This window comes from Centroberyx affinis, unplaced genomic scaffold (assembly GCF_046629955.1).
Source record: "Centroberyx affinis isolate AG114_WGS23_722 - 3 ecotype Tasmania unplaced genomic scaffold, CSIRO-AGI_Caff_v1 ptg002045l_1, whole genome shotgun sequence".
Taxonomy (NCBI): domain Eukaryota; kingdom Metazoa; phylum Chordata; class Actinopteri; order Beryciformes; family Berycidae; genus Centroberyx; species Centroberyx affinis.
The window spans coordinates 230,672-252,409 of record NW_027280380.1 but is presented as its reverse complement, the minus strand read 5'-3'; the positions used below and the strand labels follow the sequence as shown (position 1 = coordinate 252,409).

Genomic DNA, 21,738 nt, shown 5'->3' with positions numbered 1-21,738 from the left:
GCAGCACAGAAGCAGACACAGTTCACACACTTTACACCACAGATCACAGCCATGCCCATGCTACTCAACGCATCTCAATGCTATGTATAATATAGTATCTTCAAGTGCAGTCATGTGTACGTTCAAACTAAGAGGTGGTAACCCCCCTCTGAATAAGCTCTGTCCCATGGGAAAGACTGTGTTGTGTGTTAAGAGCACGGTGTGTGTGTGTGTATCTTTTAGCTGCGGTGATTTGTAGCACTGTGTGTGTATACAGCAGTCGTACGCCATATTCTTATGTCACTGGGTTTTTCAAAGCACATAATCCTTCTTATATAAATGGTCTCTTTTTTTCATCCTGGATGGGACATAGAGAGAGAGAGAGAGAGAGAGAGAGAGTGAGTGAGAGAGAGAGTGAGTGTGTGTGTGTGTGTGTGTGTAAGCGAGAGATGAAGCAGCTGTATCTAAATAAAACAGGAAGAAGAGTCAGTGATGCATGTTGGCGCGCGGAGCAGACAATGATGTTACAACTTAGACTACCTCCGCCAGCCGGGCAAGAAGCTTCAACACACATCTTGTTTGCATACCACCGCAGAAAATAACACACACAGGCTACATACAGGGATAGTTGTGATGATGAGTCATAATTCACCTCATAAGGACAGCTCATCAAGGCTCGGCCATTAGATGTTTTCCTAGTCTATTTTAATTTTTCTCAACACAATAAACGCCAAGTCAATTGCAGTTTAACGAGTAGACAGCAATGCGACTAGATGCACAGGACAGAAATATAAAAATGGATGCCTCAACTGTCTTAGGTGTTTCACAATTATTGAGCAGGGTTTGTCTGAGTCACATCTCGGTTCATTTCCAAGCCAATAGCACACTCTGCACGATACAGTACAATCTATTTTAATTGGGTTTCCTCTCCTGTCAGTCACATTGATTTTAACTGTACGGTGGCAACATTAATGCTGACGACTTTACTGAGCACGAGATCCCAGGGCAGAGAACAGACTTTTGTTCCTCTGTTCTTACTAGTCTGCAGTGGTCTCAAAACAAAAGCCACAAATGGAATAAATGTGTATTAGTGTGTACATCACTTCCCAATTGCATTAGTGAGAACTTGGCCTGCCTCCGAACACAACATGCTTTTGGTCTCAATTCAGAAGAATCTTGTTCTTATTAATGTTCACTGTGAACAAATTAATCTGATCGAACAAAAAAACTTGGGACCCATTTCATCTTCAACAATCCATTTGATCCATCCATTTTTCCTTACACACAATACAAAACAGATATATTAAAAAAATGTTTATTGACATCAGAAGCAATTTAAATTTCAACAATAAACAAGGCAATTTTTCTTATTTTTGCAATTACAGTGGTACTCAAAGAACAGTAAAACAACTGTGATACGTCAATTTTGATAACATGTCATTTAAAATAAAAACACACAGTAAAGGAAAAAGAAAAAAAACACTCAGATCCAACTCAGGAAGGTTTTATGTGCTGTGCACCTCTAGCTAGGGTAAATACTGTAAGCCCACCCCTTTACACTGTACCAGGCGGGATAGTGGTCTAGGATCTACCACTGGAAAAATAAGACTGGCAGAAAGATACAGACACGATACTTTTGTAGTGTTAACTATACAAAAAGGAGAAAAAAAAACTGTACAGCATAAAAACAACTGATATACACAGCCTTAATTTTTTTTTTTACTTTTTTTTTCCCGGATACTAACTTATTTTCTTTCAGTAAGTGAAGTGTGTACAGGGGGGTTAAATGCTTTATAAACAAGAAAATGAGCACTGTATGTCACTCGCCATCTACTCGTCATCATCATCATCGTCGTCATCCTCCTCGTCATCATCTTCATCGTCGTCGTCGTCATCATCGTCGTCCTTCTTCTCCACCACCTTGGGCGGGGCTTTTGCAGGTGCTCCAGCACCCACCTTGCCCTTAGCGCGATATGCTGCGATGTCCTGTGATGAAGGAATGAAAGAAATTAAGTAGAAATTAGATCATTAGAAAACACTGTCCACGGTAACATTTCCAATAACAAGGCTATCTAAACAACAGAAAGCAACACAACTTGAACTATTCTACATTCCCTTGCAGCATTCTTAGAGTTGCGTCAATACAACAAGTACCAGTTGAGCGTCTTCAAGGTAAAAGAACAGGTCAAAGTTTCTTTACCTTCTCATATTTCTCTTTCAGTTTAGCGGCCTTCTTCTCAAAGGGCTGCTTGTCCTCTGCCGCGGTGCTGTTCCACATCTCGCCCAGCTTCTTGGCAACATCTCCGATGGACAAGCCAGGGCTCTCACCTTTGACCTTGGGGCGGAACTCTGCGCAGAATATGAAGAAGGCAGATCTGGGGAAAAAAGTAAGAGGGTGGGGAAAAAAAGAATGAGCTTGTCATTTATGCAACGTGACATGTTTCATTTTGTGTCTTCGCGACATGACTCAGCTGCTTATGATTCAGATGTATTTTGTCCTGTAGACAGCCTCTTGCATTAGAGACAGGACTCTATCAAATGTTGAGTGTTGACAGGCAGTACTCACGGAGGTCTCTTGGGGGCATTGGGGTCCTTGAACCTCTTCTTTTTGTCTCCCTTGGGTGGAATATAGTTCTTCATCTCCCTCTCATAGCGAGCCTTGTCCTGCTTGGCCAGGTCCTCAAACTTGCCCTTCTCTTTGCCAGACATAGTCTGAAAACAGACAGAGGAACAAACTGGCAATTTGTACATTTGGTGGCAACACTGTTTGTTTCTTCCTGATGGAGGCGTTTGTTTTGAGTTTTTCCTTATTCTCATTGAAGGTCTGTGGTTGGGGGGTTTGGTTTTCATTTATGCATTTCATAATATGGGAGTTTGAGACTGTAACTGGGCTATACAGATAAACTTGATTAATACCATGTATCTGAGTCATCTTGATTTACACCAACTAGTGGTAAGTAACACTAATGTTACACAATGACATTATCCAATTCAAAGTCTTGAGAAACAAAATAATTATTCTGAATGTAAGAGAGAAACTAAAAGTTAACAGGATCTCCGTGTCGATCCTTTTTTTCCTACCTTCCACCGCTCGGAGCACTTCTTGGAAAACTCTGCAAAGTTAACCGAAGCATCAGGGTGTTTCTTCTTGTGCTCCTCCCGACAGGTCTGCACAAAATAGGCATAAGAGGACATCTTCCCCCTCGGCTTGGTTGGATCTTTCCCCATCTTGATGGCAGTATCTAAAAACAAACATCGTTATTTCAATTAAGGGTTAGTTGATTAATTACATTAGCATTCTACATTATCATAATTACTTTACTGTTAGGTCTTCTTAGGGACTGGAGAGTAGGTGGATAACAGGCTGTGTGTGTGTGTGTGTGTGTGTGTGTGTGTGTGTGGAGGGGGGCTAATGTACACTTAGGCTAAATGAAATACATAAAGAAATCCATTCAAAAAAAAAAATTATGAAAAAAAAAATTTGTCAAACTAGTACAGTAAATAAAATAAAAAAGGTGGGTAAACTGTATTTTTTATAAATTATTTCCTTAAAAGACCATATCCCTGTATATCTGAAATAATTTTAATACTTACCATTATGTATACTACAAATTTAAGTTAATGTTATTTCTATTTATGTCAGGCTAAAAGGGTGGGCAGCTTGAGTTTAGGTGAGTTTACTTTAACTACATCTCTGCCCATGTAACATGCCCTTATTATTCTATAGTGAGCACGTCATGTATTTCTCTCTATTGACTACCAATGGACTATAGCACTACTTCTGTGATCCGCCCTCCCTGCTGTCAAACTACACTAAGTCAGGATCTGTAAATGCAACCCACTAGAATAAACACGCCCGATTCTGGTAGGGAATGATACGATGAAAATGACTATTAATTTATACTCATCAACACAATGCGTCTTGTGGCCTTTACATAAAACGCAGAAGTCAGTCGCCAATCCCTATTATAACGGTTTAAATAGGCTAAAACCGTCGCTACGGATTTAATAAGGAAGTCATAATGACATCTGTAATCTATTTTCTTTATAGCCACACGACCCGGTCCGCATCGCTTTCAAAAGAAACTGTGAAAGTTTCCAAAGTTCAAGTGCAGAGCATAAACCTTAGCCCTCTGTGGGACTACAACGGCGGACTTTATAAAAAAAAAATGACTTGTCTTTGCAAAAATCCCCCGAAATCTGAACTGCAACAACAAATAACAGGCCTATCACGAATTCCCCATTACTGTTCATGTTTTCGTAAACGACTAGATTACACACACAAAAAAAAAGACACAAATCAGTCATAATGTGTTTATTTGGGAAAAAACACTTAAAACTGCCATTTGGTGTAATCAAACCTTCATATATCATCATTACTTTCTTTTCTTTCATTTCAGAAACAATTCTACATGATTTGCAAAAATCATCAAAATTGCGAAAATGTTCTATACATTTTCCTATTAACGTTAAATGCTACTGTAACTCCAAGTAGTCTGTCGACCGAAGTAGTAGTAATGGCGCATAGGCTCTCGTTGAGGAAAAGGAGGTCAACAACGACGGCAATATTTCTTCTTCCATTTTGTGAGAAAGCCTTCTTCATGAAAGAAAGTCCCCCTCAAATGTCTCCTCCCGCCCCCCAGTTCGCTTTGTAACACAACAAATATATCTAGAAAGCCGGCGATCTTGACAAAATATTCCCCCCGATTGATTCCTATTGCACTAGCCGCCTTGTATAGTAATACATTGGGTCTGTACTGTGTCTATGAGCGGGGTGTACTACTGCCTTGGTTCCTATGAGCTCCTAATGGCCGCTTGTCTTCATCCACTAACATGGAGAATATGGCTCCTTCTCTTTGTGTCAACGCACAGCCATTGCACTGCATGCAATAGAGGGCAGAGCGACCGCGGCGACCGCCTCATTTCAAACCGCGATTTAAACACTTTAAAATCATCGGAAAAATCCCACGAAGGTGTCGCTGGAATAACGAAAGATTGAATTTTCTTTCGCCGTCATTACATTTTATAGTTGCGCGTTTGTTTCTCAAGAAAACATGGTTAGAAAAAGTTGAACTGAACTGCGCCTCTATGACTGGCTCCCCTATTTGCCTCGCTGCCTTGTTTCCTATGCGAATACAGTCAGCCATTACAGTAAAGCGCAGATCCTGAGGTAATTTTTTCACCATTTTATGAGGCGGTTTGTGAGAAATAAATACATGCCTGTACGTATTTTGAGACGGTGTTTCTTTTTCTGTGGTTTTCTATAAATTTTATATTTGTATCCAAATTCCCATGCTTCCCAGCCTTCACATGACAGGCATTCAGCCTCGCAATGCACTGCAATGCCAATGGCTAGCTAACAGTCTTCTACCATTGTCGCTAACCGTGTTGAGCGCTGTACCCAGTTGTCCGCTAGACATTCCTTAATTTTTACACGATTTCTACCGTGTGATTCGTCGTAATTTTGTAAAAATGACATGGTTGTAATATACAAAATTATTCATATTTAACGAATTCAATGGTTTTCGTCGAGTTTAGTCGGAGTTAATATTTTTTCTTCTTTTTACAAAGCGTCTGGTCCACACTCCCAGGCAGAGTAATGTAACGTTACCTGGTTAGCGTTAGCTATTTTTTTTGTTGTTTTTTTGACGTTTTTACACGATGAATTTTTTGGAAACTGAAAAGGGTTTCGCATTCGACCATAGCCGACATGTAGCCAAGATATTTATGAATGTTATCGTCATTTTCATCCTTACCGACACTTAAAATTTTCATGTGTGTGATACTTACCTAGGGTCTATCGCTGGATCTCAATGCTCTGCAATGGCTGTATGAGGGAACACTAGCGATACGCAGTGTCTTCAGTCCTCGACTGTCTAACATTACTCTCGGCGGGGCTCGCACGCTATTGGCTGGCGCCCCGTCTAACGCCCCTCTGATTGGACAGCGGCTTTTCATTGTCCTAATATAAGACGAAGTCCCATTGGCTGTCTTTTGTGAAACGTCACCGAACTTTTAGGAGGCGCGTGGATACAAAAATATTTCTGTCCGAGCACGCTGGAGCTAGTAGTAGTGTAGTGTGTTTGCCATAGTATTGAATTCACTATGTTGAGCACAGTGTACAGTAGGCAAGTTAAATGAATGAGACATCGCGGAGCGCGTGTAGTCAGTGAACAAGACAGTTGTAAAATGTGACGCTATTGTATTGGTAGGCGATTCAGCACTTCACCAATCAGCACTATTGTCCATTCGCCCCAATCGACGTTAACTTTATTTGCAAATTATGCATTTGAAAATACATGATGACAACGTCGCGTTTTCAAATGTAAAAACATAAGCAGTGGTTGCTGAGTCCCATTTAGGGTGGATATGACATTTTAAAGGATTTGGCAATCAGTTAGATCCAAAACATATTAGTAGCCTATATTAGTAAAGGGTGTGTGTTTTTCTTTTTCTTTTTTATCAGCGTATGCCTTGTTTTTCCATTTCGTAGCCGAGTAATAAGAAAAACACATTACATTGACTAGCCAACTGTGATTTTTCCTACAAGTAGACCTTAATAAGTTGTAGCATGCACTCCTTCAGCACTGTGGCTCTGTGGGCTTTATGCTTGTCTTGTCTCAGCCTATCCAGACAAATACTGCAGACCCAGCTTCAGATCTTGCTAAATGCATTTTATAAACTAGACTTATGCCTCAATAGCGATCATAATTATTTTTATCAACACAGCAACAGTTTTTTTCTCATTTAGTGTAGGCTGCTGTGATTATGGCGGTCATTAGAGAGATGATAATGATGGTGATGGAGCGCTCATCCCCAGTTAAAACGCACAGGCTGACAGAGATCCATAGGCTACTGTTGACAATTCAATGGATAAAGCAACCTTCAATTAGATGTGAAGAATTTGACAATAACGTAAGAGAAGGATTAAGGCACAGTAGCACGGTACAATCTGTATAGCTGCGTGTTGCAGCGCTAATGCTTTCCATCAGGCTAATTCCCTAATTGGCCAATTGGAGGGACCTTATGCAAAAGAAACCGTATATGATCGACTTACACCAGAAGCTTTTCGCTCTGTAGTTAGACACATTATCATGTGCAATTAAAAGGCAAGGGGGCTACATTTTGAAAAAAGACAGAAAAACGGACCATAATGGGGAATCTATACGAATCTGTACAACCCATTGTCAGTAGCCTTTATATAAACAGATAAGGGAGACCCGTGGGGATGTTCATGAATAGGCTATGGATTTTTTTTGGGATGTTGCAAGTTGTATTTAAGGTCTAGTTTAATCAGTTGTTGCCTTTTATCCTCTCTAATTGCGTTGAATCTAGATTATTTTACACTGATTGTCATACAGAATAGCAAACATAGCACATAAAGACTTTTACTTAATATTTTCCCCTCCTGATTGACACAGATGCAACACTCAATAAACTCACCTTTTGATGTTTTTGTCAAAAATATTGCATTCCAGTACAATTTATTGCATTCCAGTACAACTCATTTCACAGTGTTAAGTTGTCGAAACACAAACTTGCAGTGAATGGTAGCCCATACGCAGCCTACTAAAGCCTACTCCAATTTTCGGGTCTTCTACTCAAGAGCAGCTCCACGGGTACAGCAGCCTACTTGTGTGTTCTATAAATGAGCCCCAGTGACCATAAGAGTGAACTGCTATATGTTCAACATCCAGTAATTATAGAGGCAGGTGCATGTAGGCCCACCATGCTCTACATCCATGGCCGGATAACTGAATGAAGTTTGACAATCATACTTACTTATATCATGACTGAATGATATCGCTTAATTTTATAGAATTATATAGAAATTAAGGCAATAATGATGGCCCACACAAAAATGACTTGCTTATTTATTTTATTTTTTTCAAAAGGTGAGTGTGTGTGCGTGCGTGCGTGCGTGCGTGTGTGTGTGTGAGTGCGCGCGTGCGTGTGTGTCGGGGTGGGGTTGGGGGGGGGGGGGGGGTAATGAACATGTCATCATGGTGAAATTAAGAAAAGTCTAATTTCAAGGTTTTCTAATGCAGGTATTAAAATGCATATATTGGAAATTGTTGTAGTTTCAATTACGTGCCCGAGACATGCATAATAATTTCTATATTTCCTGAAGGAATAGGTAATATGTGTGCTCCTGTGTTGCAGCTAATATAGAAACAAAGAAAAATGGCTGACACAGAGTTTATCCCTATCCCTGAATTAAGACTGGGAAGGCTAAACTGATTCCAAATGCCAATCACAACCCAGACTCAAGCCACATGTCTGCCTGTGATGCTGTCTCTGTCTCATTTTGCATCAGGAGATGCAATGGCAGAAAGCTATCCTGCACATGAGGCTAGAAGGCGACCAGTTTATGCATTCTAATGAGCGCTCCCTGGGAAAAATATGCAAATTCATTTTGTCATCAAGAGGAAAATAGAGGACAGGAGAGCAGCAGATACAGGAGGGGCTTAAGGGAGGAGGGCGCATGCAGGAGGAGGGCTTGGGTGGTGTAAAAGGCAGACATAGGAAGAAGTGTGTGTGTGTGTGTGTGTGTGTGTGTGTGGGTACAATAGCAGGAGAGGCAAGCAGGAGGAGGGAGAGCCGGGCTGTATTATAGAGAGGGGGACATGTGTGGGCGTTCTTCAACCCCCCCCCAATCACCACCACCAAACTACTCCACCCTTTTTACTTCTTTCAAAGGCAAAAATAATAATAATAGTCAGTCAGGCTTCATTTACAATGCACGAACTATGAGCAGAGACTGGAAGGAGAGGCTTGCATTTAATGTCTAAAAAGTCTAGCTGTGTTTCTTTTTGCTTACTGTCGCAACGGTAAGAACATTTTGAACTTTGTTTTAATATATTTTAAGATGATTTCCCGTTCTAAATAATGACACGCCATGTTTATGCTTCATTTTTATTTTTAACATTGGGCCTTATTAAAGGCCCAAGTGTTTTGATCTGATTAAATGCGACTTTTCCCCATAATACCGGCCACGTTCATAATGTATTACCTCTGGCTTCCAGGGCAATACCATAGCCTACTAACGTGAACAATAAGTTGTTGAAATGCTGCTGCAGTTTACTTGAGTTACCAAGTGGAGGCAGTAGACTGCGGAACACATGTTTTCCGACAAAGGGGGAAGAAAAAGGCTGCTGCACAACCGCCGGCGAGCGGAAAAAGAACGTTTGTGACACGAACTAGAAGAGGGATGCACATGGAAATAAGCCGCGAGTGGAAATTCATAAATAGAGCTGTATTTGGATGCATTTCGCCGATCGAACTCATAAAGGGAGACACAATATGAACTTAATTTCGGTATGTATCACTTTCATATAGTAAGACGGAGAGATGAGCCCGCGCCTGAAATCCTGTGCCCGTCTTTGTCATGTGGCTCTCTCAATCTCAGCTAATCTCAGTAGCATGCTAGCCACTAGGATCACAAACCAGTAGTTTTGCTAGTGTCTGTAGGCTTGTAAACCTCGTTAAAGTTAGCATGCTAGCTTTAGAGGTTAGTCATTAGTGTAATGAATGCATGGGCCAGTCACAAATTAGCGTTATCTTACTGATACGCCATCTTGCATAATTCAGTATGTGGGTCTATGGGTGTAGTTGTATTATGGGCAACACTAAAAGGGAGCATGGCCAAAGGAGATGTCTCAACACCCAGGTTGTTCCCCAGATTAGATTATTTGCCTTTCACTTGCTCTTGTCTCATGGTTAATTGTGTAATCCTGTCAATTTAGGCCAAATGTTTCCTCGTTTATCACGAACTTTACAAATTGTGCATTTCTAATGGATGAATGACCTGATGCTTCAGTTAAGTTTGCTGACTAGCAGTCCCACCTGTGTCACTTTCATTATTAGTAGATAATGTGAAAAGTATCTCGAGAAAACAAAGAAAAGTAACTCATTATCACGGGAAAACGGCATAAATGAAGTGTATAAATATTCTCATTGGGCTTCCGTAGGATTAGTTTATGCAGAAAATCTATTTTGACAGCTATGGAGCACTTACATGTGGGCTTGCTGTTGTACCACCATAGCTTGTAAATATGGAGACACTGAGTAACCTGCACTACGGTGTTATTTTCTCCTCAGCTCCTACAGAGGTGAGCCAGGTTGCAGTGACATGGTAATGTTTATTGAATGGCACCGGACAGCTTTGGACCAGAAGAGCATCAGTGGTTTGCCAATGACTGGTGAAGACACTGGTTTGGGGGCTGTGGCCCCACCACTGGCGGGGTATTTGGGAAAAGTCAGTTGAGCTCATGTTTTCCTCTCACTGTTGTCACTTGTGCAAAGCTGCTTTATGTTTGAAACAATACTGTCACTGAGCAGTATCGGTCCGAATTGGACATCAAAAAAACAAAAACGGAAATCTTTGGTATCAAAAGGCGAAAGGTTTTGTTGTTGGCTTAAAGCCTGTTGTGCTGTGGATCTTGAGGCTTGTCAAAATGCTGATACATAACCGAAACTCTGTGTACTACTGCAAAATGTGTTGAAACTTACTGGTAAAATGAGCATGGTGTACTATTACTGGTTTTATATGTTCTGACACTCCCTGATACTCTGAAACTCCATGGCACATGTGCCACTCTGTCTCAAACTCCCACTCACTGACATGATATGGGGAGATCTGCTGGTCAACAATAAAAAAAAAAATGGTAATCATTGAAACAAAGTTAATCAACACAATATTCAGCAGTTCTTTTTTTAATGATCTTTTTCACCTGTCCGCTCTTGTGCAAGGTTAATCAAATCATTCCAATTCCCCTCTGTCCTCTTGTTATTGTAATGCACGTGCACAATAGTATTTAAATGTGTGATGGAAAAATGTAATCATAAAAGCTATCGACAGTGGGGAAACTGTGAAACTGATGCTAAAATGTGACATTGAAGTTGAAAACAAATAATTTTCTTCAATACATGATGGAAAAGTGGGCAGACTACAACTGGATCTGCAGAAATACCTGAAAAACAACACATTTTTTCTGTTTTGGCATATTTATTCAAACAGTTCATATCTTTGGTTTAAATGTGAAATTAGTGAAAAATCCAATCTTCTTTTTGTAGAGGTATGCTGAGCGGGCTACTACCCAGTCACTTCTCTAAGTGGTCTATTAATTAATTATTAACACCATGTTTGTTTTCATGTTTTCCAAAGGTTCAGGAAAGAGCTGCTTCATTGGAATATTGTCCCTGGTGTGCTTCCAAGGGCTTGACCTATGCTTTGCGCTCCTACCGCATCAACTTCCAGGAGTCCATCATCCTCTGCACAAACCCAGAGGTCAGTCCCAGTCGCTGCCACCACACACACACACAGACACACACCTTACTTGCCAGTTTCATATAATTTTATGCTAACTTCACTCTGTAACGTCCATATTTACTCTCCCTTCTGTTTCCACACAGTGCCTCTTCCCCCTGGTCAGCCGGCCTTTGGAGGATGTCTTGGCCAACCTTGTTCCTGTGGAGCCCAACACTGGGGGCAAAAGAAAAAACCCCCTTGCACTCGAAAATGAAGACCTGATTGCACCCTCACCCAAACGTTTGCGATCAAATGGAGATGATAGTCCTATGCTACAAAGTGTCACTGACACACTGAACAGCCAAGCGGAGCCTGCCGACATAAAAGCTATCAGCAATGGCCAACACTCAGCACCCAAGACAGAGGTAGACAAGCTAAACGGGCACCATAAGGAGTCTGATTGTCCAGTTACAGAGACAACAGCACAGGAATCGCTGCAAGATAACACTGAGAAGGCGGCTGCTGTTTTGGACAACGAACCAGAGAATGCTGCTTGTACAGATGGTCTGTCCTCTCCTATGTGCTTCGCCTCAGCTAGACAGCTAGATCCACATTGCTCACCAGAGGGCTTGTTGACCACCGATGGGGGCGTGCCAGTGCTCTCTCCTCATCAGAATGCCATTGGTACCTCAGAGGTGGAGGATGAAGAACTGATTGACTCACCTGAGGCGCCGTGCGGACCCTGCAATCTGGACTCCAGCCAGTCTGGTTTTACAATCGGGGAGGTTGATCCAACCGAAATCAATACTTTGTCACCTCAGCACAGCAAGCAACCAACGAAGATGGAACAAAAAGCTGCGGACAGCAACACGATCTCCACATGTAAGGACAAAGTAGGAATAAAGTCAGAACCTGAAGATTTGTCCCCAACCACGATAATAATGTCAGAGGAGCCAGATGAGCTTGTATCTGTCCCACCTGGGCTGTTCTGGAGGAATAAGGACAACCTGTGTTGGCTGGATGCGCTGCTTGTTGCTTTGGTGAACTGTGAGAGCCTGAGGAAGTCCAAACCTAAAGATGAGCCTCAGCAGTCATCTGTCTGGCAGCTGATCACAGAATACGATGAGGCCTGCGCTGCTGTACACGCCCACCAGCAGACTGGCACAGGTGAGTAACAGATAATCTAACCTGTCAGTATAATTTCAACAGATTTTGTGAAGTGTCTGTGGTGTTTTCAGTGTTAGTCATTTTGAATCTCTTTTTTCCATGCTTTTTGAAATCTCTTTGCCTCTGTGTTTTATCACTGTGCAAATAAGCTAAACTTAAACATCACCAAGTTTCATGTCTTTTTCAGCCAGATGACTCAGATTTTATCTTGGCACTAAATGTGTTGGCTCTAAATGAAGTACTTACATCATTGTTAGTGGACATTTTTAGATTCCACAATCTCCACAATTCCACTATTTACATTAATTAAATTATTTTGTGTTATGATAATGGAACATAATTCCTGCATATTTGTTTAGAATTCACTTTCATGTGAAGTGATGTGTGTTCCTCATTTGAACTCATTTCTCTCTGTCTAGATGGGGTTGTCAGGGTGCCAAGTCATGTGCTGCAAAAGGCTAACTCAGACCTGCAGAGTCTCAGGATGTCTATCTTCAAACTGCTGCAGCCCAAGCTACACTGCAAACTGGGTAAGATCAATAACTGAAGTACAACATACCACGAATGAACCCAGTTGATGTGATTTCAGTTTAGGCAAATTAAAAAATGATCTTGGATGCTCTGGGTTAGTGTCTGTTTTGCACATTGGTCAGCCTCTCATCCAACTGAAATGACCTTGCCTCTTGGTCGACTTTCACACCCACTCAAAACAGCAGCAGCCTAAATGGGGTGTAACCAAATCTGAGTATTGTATCAGGAAATGAACAGGTAATGCATTCTAAACGGATGCATGTTCTACCTGAAGTTGATCCACAGAATGCGGTTCTTCTGTTTTAAAATTCATTTGATTGAATGTGACAGAAGAGACACGAGAGAAAGCATTAGATGCAGTTGTTGAGCAGCACTTTATTCGTTTTCCTCCTCTTTCTCTGAACCTGTTTATGTAGAGTGTGGCAAGTAGCAGGCCCACAATTTCACAGAAAAGCAGAGACAGCTCAGACTTTTCATTTGCCAGTTCTCAGAACAGCACCGTGCATCGATTTAACAACAAACAAGGTTTAAGGTTAACAGTAGAAGGAGTTAAGGGCTTACTGCAATGATTTTTTTTTGAGACTACAGCTTGAATATAGAATTGGAAGAATGCGTTCTTTCCTTTCAGGTGAGAGGGAAAGAAGTAAGGTGAGGAGGAGACAGACGAAACGCAACACAGACGGTCTCCTACACAGCTGTCATAATACATTTCTTTGCACTATATTTTTCAAACCAACAGCACTGATAGAATACCAATGTTGGCTCTGAAACCATATGCAAATTGTGCCCAGCTACTGTGAGCAAGGCAGAGATGTCTGAACTAATGCTTTTCAAACACAACAACACAATGCACCCTGAGCCCCTCAAGCCATCTGTGCATGAGTATTAGATTTCATATAGCCTAATGCTACTTATTTGCCAAGCAGATTACAGTGATAAAAATTGAGTAATTTAAAGGAGTCTCCATTTCTTGTTTTGATAAGTTAACTCTGCTAACTGTAGTCTTATACACAAAGTTGAGGGCTTCATAAAGTCTTGTAAAAACATCATGATAACAGTTACAGCCGTAGTGTGCAGCTCTAGCAGAGATGCACAAATTGAATGTTCATCAGACGTGAATGAGGTTTCCAGCAACCGAGTCACAACACGAGCAGAAGCAATCACGGTTTATTTTGACATTCATTGTCATCTCATTTGCAAATCATGAAGTCCTACTGAGTGATGAGTCTTAATTGATGACTATCTAAGGCAACGGTTGCATTCGTCATTTCGAAGAGACTTTTTATCATCTGGCAACACCAGGAAGCATTAAGTGACAGGTGTGGACACGCACAAATCGTATTTTGCTCACATTGTGATGATTGCAATACAGCCACAATGCACATACATGAGATGGAGATGGGAGAGCGGGGAAAGGTAATGCAGACACAGATGTAAATAAATACAGCCACAGGAGTCACATAATAGCCATTTTCAGGTCAAGTGTGGATACGGATGCGATCTCTTCAAATCCAATCCTTAGAATCAGATGTGAGAAATCACCTTGAAATGGTTATGTGTGTATCTGTAGCTGTGACGATGCTCTAACCACTGCTCGGTTGTGTTTCTCAGGTCAGAGGGAGACTCCTGTGTTCGCCATGCCCATCTTGTTCATGATGGACTCTTGGGTGGCGCCTCTCTTCCAGCTGACCTTCCATTGGGAGTTTCAGTGCAGTGACTGCAAAACTGCCACTAACCTCAGGCAAGTAACGAAATATAGCATCAACATTATACACATTTTACTTTATAAACTAAAACATTTTGTCTTGAGCCTTTTTGGAAAACTGCCTGTGTGATTTGCCTTAGTTAACAAGAACCTTGACAGTTATATGAGATTAAAAGCTCAAGACGAATCATGTCGGGAACAAATACTATATCACCCTATGGCAATTGGACGAGGGCACTCTCTGCCTCAGAGATAATTTTTAAGAGAGAAAAAACGTATTTAAAGCAATGAACCGTCAAAGAAAAGTTTGCGTAATTTCCTTATAATCAATGGTCCTTTCCTTCTTCTCTAAGTACATTGGCTCGAAACATTTCTCCAAAAGTGACCGCGAACAGGGAATTGTTGATTCATCTTCTGTCATGTCTTCAAACATAGGGTTCGTAGGGTTTTGGTCAACAAATGTGACCAATAAAGCAAATTGGAACATATAGAACTACTCAGGAATGCTTTGCTGCTGCCTTATGTCCGACTAATAGAAGAATTCTCCCCAGGATAATGTGACATGGTGGCACTTTGGCACTGTAATATCACACATAACTACAAAAATGATAATTTGTGAAATTTCACATACTTAATGGCTGAGCAAGTCTACAAATTTCATGTAGGCCTAATGGTGCAAACATACACATTTTTGGGAGAACCTGGCAGCTGGCTCAGATAGATGTTTCTGATATAGATTTTCAATGTTTGCAGAGTAGACAAGCAGATCACAAATTTTTGATCAGACAGCTCACTATTTCACTCTGTGCATTTGTTGAAACTGTTGAGGTATACTACTAACTGTTAATAACTTTTCCTACATGGAGTGTACAGGTGCTTGAAATTCTACATAGCTTTAGTTTTTGATTAGTTATTTACCAGAATGGGAAAGTACTTGAATAATAAATTAAGCACTTGAAAGTACTTTTGTGAACAGTGTTAATGGCTTAATCAGAAATCGGAAATTTGATCACTACTGCACCAGCAAAAGCAATTAGCCTAGTTTATGATATCAGCTCAGGTGTTTCTGTCCCTCTCCACCACTCAGTTCGCTCTCCGTTGCCCCTGCTTCTGCTTTTTGTTTGCTCCTGTGTGTATCTGTACAGTGAACGCAATTTCTATTTAGACAACAAGACATTATGTCACTTAAAACTTGTGCCATTCTGTATGTGAAATGACATGATGTCTTTGAGCTTTAACTGCTGTCATTGAGCCGTATCAGATGAACAGATAAAGTTCTACAGCTCTTTGATAAAAAATAATGAAAATATTTGGACAGATCAACCATCTGTGACCTATAATCAAATACCTTTTGATGGCACCGACTTCTAGCAGTCTGCAACCCCTTAACTTTCCTAAAATCTTTCTTATTGTTGAGTTTTCTTTCCAGACTTTTCAGTGTATCTCTAAGAGGATTTCACTCTGTGTTTTACATCAAGTACACTGTTGGCTAAATGAGTATAAGTAAACAAAAGTTATCAAACCTGCCTTGAATCAACATGTTCCTGCTACAGAGCTTAAAGACAAACATTAGTAACTTCTACGGTTGTTTCTCTACTTTTTTTTACTTCTATTGGGCAATATGTATAGAGAAACAATCCCTAAATGCGCATAGTATTATTTGGGTTTAACATATTAACACCATATTGCTGGGGGAAATATAATTATTACCTTAACTTTCTTTCTCCTCCCCTCATTTGAAAATGATTAACTTTTGAAAGGCTATATGAATCCTAAATATATTTCACGCTTTCCTTTCAGGGTTATGAAACCTCTTCCCACTTTCACAAATATTGTGCCTGATTGGCACCCACTTCACGCAGCTCACCTCGCCCCCTGCAATCTGTGCTGTAAGAAGAATCAGACACGGACTATGGTGCTGGAGAGGTGAGGATGAAACTGTTTATGTGCTTATTGTATTGAGTGCATGCAAGTCTCCACCTTAACTTATTGACAGAGGATTTCGATTGACTACCCTCTTTAGGGATTCATGATTTGAATATTTAGATTCAGTCACTTCAGTTCATGATGGAACATATATATTGTTTTTACCTCTTATATACAAAGCTCTAACTCCACTGGATTCTGGTATAAATGGCAGTTTTTTAGGGGCCGGACCACTCTGCTGCCGGTCTTTCTTGTATTTCTACCTATTTATCTTCTTCCTCTTACCAAAACTGCCTTCCCAAGCATGAAAATGCACCAAATTTTGCACACAGGTCCAGTCCCATGGCACTACAGCAATCAATAAAACCTGCAATAGATCAGTGATGCATCCTACAGACCTCTAGTTTTCACAGTGACTCTGTCAATATGTGAAGAAACTTTGCTTCACTGCCACCTGTAGTCAATTTCGAGTCAGTCCACTCTGTTTTTATCAAAGACTGTAAAACTAATTAAACTTAACTCCTCCTCCATTTTACATGCAAATGACACCAAACATGCTACACAGCATCTTCAGACTGTCCCCAGTAAATGGTCCACAGGGATAAAAATATCAAACGAGCCTACTGCATGAAAATGTTTCACAATAAATGGTACTGTAAACAACCACTGTGAATTCTGCCCTCGTGTAAACAATTATAGTCAATTGAAAGTTTTTTGCTTATGGAGCATTCAGTCTTAGTAAAAAAAAAAAAGACAGATATTTCTATGTTGTCTTATCTTGAACATTTTTTAAACTAATTTGAATTCTGCCTTTTAGGGGATGGCTCGCCCTGGTGTTTGCTTTAGTCTTACTGTGAAACAGCCGCTTGTTAAGTAACTAGTCAGATGGCAAGTTCATGACTTGCCACTGGCAGCAGAGGTTGTGAGATTGAGTCCTGGCCTGGGTGGTGCTGAACAAACATGGTTACACCTATTTAAGCTGTGTGCTGTGCAAAATAGAGAACAAAACATGCGCAAAATAGAGAAAATGTAACTTGTGCTGTCACATTAGCCCATTTATTTGATCCATTTTACTCTTAGAAACCAATTTAGGTCACAAAATTAAAACTTAATTATAGTTGTTAAAGGATAGGAGGTAACTTCATTCCTTGTTTGACAAACTGCCCCTTTTGCAGACTGGATCCTGTATTTTAGAGATTATGGATAATGAACCTAAGTTAATGATTGTTTTGCAAAATGGGTACATAGCATTTTGGAAATGAACTATTCACATTATTTAGAGATAGTCCTACACTTTACCATCAACTTAACCAAAACTTGCTGTGTGTCTTTAGAGTGCCTCCTGTGTTTGCACTGCACTTTGTTGAGGGGCTTCCTGACAGTGATGTCAGGATCTACTCCTTCAACTTCCAGGGGAAACACTACTCGGTTTCCACGGTCATCCAGTACGATCAACATCTCAAGCACTTTGTCACCTGGATTCATAAACCTGATGGTTGGTATATAAAAGAGATCTCTTTTTTTTCAAGATATGTTTTTCATATGTTGCGTGTTATTAGCGTTTTTGTATGTGTAATTTATGTAACAGTTGATGCACTCCTATTCCTTACAGGATTATGGCTGGAATTTGACGACTTGAAACATCCACACTGTGCCACCCATGCAAAGCTGCCGGTTCCTGCTCAGGACATCCACATCGTCTTCTGGGAGATGGAAAACGACAAGGAGCCAAGTGCTTGTTCTCCCTCCACCACGGTTACTGAATCTCCCCCATCCAAAAATGAGATGAACCACAGTCTTTCAGACAAAGACTTTATGGCAGATGAACTGCTGGCTCAGTCTCCAGACCAGTCCCTTCTCATCTCACAAAATGACACTGACATTGTCTGTGCTCTCACAGTATCTGGCGACAGCAGCAACATCATGGACACAACAGTAACGGCAGGTGTGGATACATCCATAGGCTCTACCACGATGCTTGACACCTTTGAGGGCCTTACCCACAATGACATTGTTACACTCACGCTGGTGGAGGTCAAAGACTCAGAAGTGAGGCCTTTGAATTACAATGACCAAACTCCTGATACCAGTCTTTCCAGCAGAAATGAAATTGTAGACTCTTCCCCTACTCCAGATAGCTCCTCCGCTGTAATATCCAGCGAAATGCCTCATGGCCCTGCCGTGCAGCTCCTCTCGACCCCCAACTCATCCAACCCTGAAACTGTAGATGACTCATCCAGCGATCCTACATTTGTGCCTCATTCCAGGAGAGGAAGAGGTCGAGGCAAAGCCAAAGGCAAAAACCAAAGCAGACAAAAAGGGAAAAAGGCTGTGTTGGCAAAAGCGGCCCCAGCTACTTCACAGAGTGCATCATCGGAGCACTCGGAAATAATCCTTCCCACACAGGTGGCTTCCACTGCTCAGGATGATGACGCACCACCTGTTGAAACTACACAACAAGCCTCTCCTGAGTCGTCTACCGAAACCTCACCGCCACCGATCTCTCAGAGGAGTCCCGAGCTGCCGCCATCACTGGACCAGAACGCCCGCTGGTCTTACCTGCTCAGCAGACACCCCCTAAGCAAAGCTCACTCGTCCATTGCTAAACTCCCTCCCACCCGTACACCCACCTCAATCACACAAGTAAAGCCCACTATCCCTAGTCACTCTACGCCCAACCCAGTGAGAAGACAGCAGACCCCTGTGGGATACTTCCCCAAACCACAGCTCAGGAGAGAGGACAGTGAGGCCCTGCCGCTGAAAGCTGCAGAAATGTATGATGCATTCAGTGCAAAGACCTCAAACACCTCAACTCCTCCTCAAACCCCTGTTCCATCCCCGTTGCCCTTTCAAAAAACAACTCCTATGGCCTCCTATGACACAGCAATTCCTCCTCGTGGAGCGATGGGGCTCCCTAAAATATCCTCCAATCCCAAGAAACGTGGCAGCCAGTTAATGAAGGTTCCTCCTAGTCTCAACGAGACTGACGCCCTCAGGTACAAGCTCCTCAAGAAACTGAAGGCAAAGAAGAGGAAGCTTGAGGAGCTAAACCAACGGTTGGGTGGCCAGGGGGGAGCTGGAGGGAAGGCCAGCCTCAGACCGGACAGCACTGACCTGAGCTCCCCCCACACCGTTACCTCCAGTACCTATGACGGCTCCACTTGTGACGAGTTCTTCGCTGACTTGATTTCACCAGCAACAACAGCCAGCAACCTATCACCAGACAGCACTGGCCTCCTAGAGATGCTTACCACTGGACAAGATGGAGGTAACCCCTTGGACTATGGGGGGAGTGCTATTGGTGGGGTGTCACAGGTGAACATTGTTGCGGACGGGCGGTCCTTCACGACCAACAGTGACAACTTCCTGGAGGAGTTTCTCTCTGGCGCTGCCACTCAGCAACAGACTGAGATGGAGACAGAAGCACTAAGTGCACTCGACTATTTCTTTTAGCCTGTGGGGTGGGTGTTGTCTGCAGGCTGCAAGCACAGATGACATATTAACCTTGCTGCTATGAGGGAATTATGCAAAATTTACCATAGTTTATAACAAAAAGGCTACACTTCATCTTTCAGTCAGATATGTCAGGCCTAAGTGGCACAGCTCCTCTTAAAGATGCAGTTTGAAAGTTTAAAGTAGTGAAATATCTCTATGTATTCATGTTACCATTAACTTGGAGGGATCCAACTCGTAAATGTCTTGTTCTGAGAGACGTGGTGGATTTGGTCGTGCAGTTTGTGTGACGCTAGTTAGCTGAGCCAGAAGACAATCAGTTGGTAGCTAGCAATAATGTTGGAGACGGCATGTCTAAAGAAAGACTAGTCTACTGGAGTTGGCACTTAGCTAGAAACTTGTGAACTGCATCTTTAAGTTAACTATTTATGTAATGGGCTAGTTTGGCACTTTTGTATGTCATTAATGGGTTGTGTGAGCCCATCATGTTTAAGGTGATAACAGTTTGCTTTGAGTTTTCTTTGTTTTTAGAAATTACTTGAATTCTCTGAATGATTTTCTATAAAAAAAATATAGGTTTTTTTTTTGTCATTAAATAAATAATTTGATTGTGTATATATATTTTGTTTGTTTTGTACAAAATGTGAGAATGATTATGTCATTGTTATAAAGCACAACTTATGTGAATACGTATCTAGTTTCTTTTACAAACATATGTTCACTTATCATCAGCTTCCTGACACTGGAGTATTCAGCAGGCATGGGGATGGAATCAAGATATTTTATTCATACATCTTTTTAGATATATTTTACTAAGACAAAATACTTGTCTAGAAAATTACTCCAGTACCTAGATATTTTTGAGTGACGATCATTAAGATTTTGTGCATGTTCCAAAGTCTTCCCACCAAAAGTTAATGTATTGATTAGCCCAAGGTTTGTGGGTGGTCCTTCTTTTAGCTTATATCAACAAAGACATAGCGTCAGTTATGGCAGTTAAAGCCAAGAATATTTGTAGCATTGTAAATGCAAGATGGTAATGCTTTTCAAAAATGTAATCTGAGTAGTTGGTTTTGGCAAGATTACAGTTACACTTCAGAATACAAATTGAATTATTGATGTTAATTTTCCAGGTGTTCATATTCTGAAAATGCTTGTCATAGATGATAGCTTAAAACACTTGATTTCATCATCTGCAGCACTGGTAGGCATGTTGGGAAACCGTAAAACACCTCTTGAGATGGCTTAGAAGATGAGTGAAAGGTAAGATGAATCAGGCTTGCATTCACCTGCTTTAGCTGCACTGACCTTAACACAATTTAATTAAAATCAAATGAAGAGGTCTTTTTTTCCTGCTTAATGAGTTTTGATCTCTCAGATGGTTAAAAGAAACCGGTGACATTTTTCATGTAGCTTTATTCAATACCTGCAGTTCTTAAAGTGTGCATGGTTAGAATGGATAGAGTTCAAATTCACACTGATTCTATGAACCATCTCAGATAGCGCAATATGATGAACAGAGGCTTGAATTTCCCTCGTCCTTGACAGTTAATAACAGCTTTGTAACCCAACAGGAAATCTTGTGAAATTGGGGGAGAATAAATGAATAAAAGAAAAAAAATGTTGAAAATTCCCTTTCACTTCCCTCTCTCATGGTTTAGCCAGCACAAAATGAAGCCTAACTAGAATCATTTCCAGAATAATCTGCACATCTACAGTGTTGCTA

General features: G+C 41.1%; 2 protein-coding genes across 3 annotated transcripts; one reads left to right on the top strand and one right to left on the bottom strand.

Annotated features, from left to right (window-relative positions):
- Positions 1-1,278: 1,278 nt before the first annotated feature.
- hmgb1a (high mobility group box 1a) lies at positions 1,279-5,850 on the bottom strand. The gene is made up of 5 exons (XM_071531158.1): positions 5,770-5,850; positions 3,061-3,221; positions 2,546-2,691; positions 2,180-2,354; positions 1,279-1,965 (listed from the first exon to the last, which is right to left on the bottom strand). The coding sequence occupies exons 2-5, from the start codon at positions 3,205-3,207 to the stop codon at positions 1,810-1,812; spliced, it is 624 nt and encodes a 207-aa protein (XP_071387259.1). The 5' UTR covers positions 3,208-3,221; positions 5,770-5,850; the 3' UTR covers positions 1,279-1,809.
- Positions 5,851-9,173: 3,323 nt separating this feature from the next.
- uspl1 (ubiquitin specific peptidase like 1) lies at positions 9,174-20,625 on the top strand. Of its 2 annotated transcripts, XM_071531156.1 has the most exons (9): positions 9,174-9,297; positions 10,081-10,237; positions 11,147-11,269; positions 11,395-12,397; positions 12,817-12,927; positions 14,540-14,669; positions 16,434-16,559; positions 17,894-18,054; positions 18,172-20,625. In XM_071531156.1, exons 2-9 carry the CDS (start codon positions 10,112-10,114, stop codon positions 20,010-20,012), a joined length of 3,621 nt encoding a protein of 1,206 aa, XP_071387257.1. In that variant the 5' UTR covers positions 9,174-9,297; positions 10,081-10,111; the 3' UTR covers positions 20,013-20,625. The 2 variants fall into 2 exon arrangements, with proteins under 2 accessions (XP_071387257.1, XP_071387258.1); XM_071531157.1 differs by lacking the exon at positions 10,081-10,237 and having other exon boundaries at positions 9,182-9,297.
- Positions 20,626-21,738: the final 1,113 nt, after the last annotated feature.

Coding starts and splice junctions, on each gene's coding strand:
- hmgb1a (XM_071531158.1), bottom strand. CDS start 3,207: ATGGGGAAAGATCCAACCAAGCCGAGGGGGAAGATGTCCTCTTATGCC. Junction 2,355..2,545: donor AATGCCCCCAAGAGACCTCC/GTGAGTACTGCC, acceptor TTTTTTCCCCAG/ATCTGCCTTCTTCATATTCT. Junction 1,966..2,179: donor TGAAAGAGAAATATGAGAAG/GTAAAGAAACTT, acceptor CCTTCATCACAG/GACATCGCAGCATATCGCGC.
- uspl1 (XM_071531156.1), top strand. CDS start 10,112: ATGGTAATGTTTATTGAATGGCACCGGACAGCTTTGGACCAGAAGAGC. Junction 12,398..12,816: donor CCACCAGCAGACTGGCACAG/GTGAGTAACAGA, acceptor CTCTCTGTCTAG/ATGGGGTTGTCAGGGTGCCA. Junction 12,928..14,539: donor CAAGCTACACTGCAAACTGG/GTAAGATCAATA, acceptor TGTGTTTCTCAG/GTCAGAGGGAGACTCCTGTG.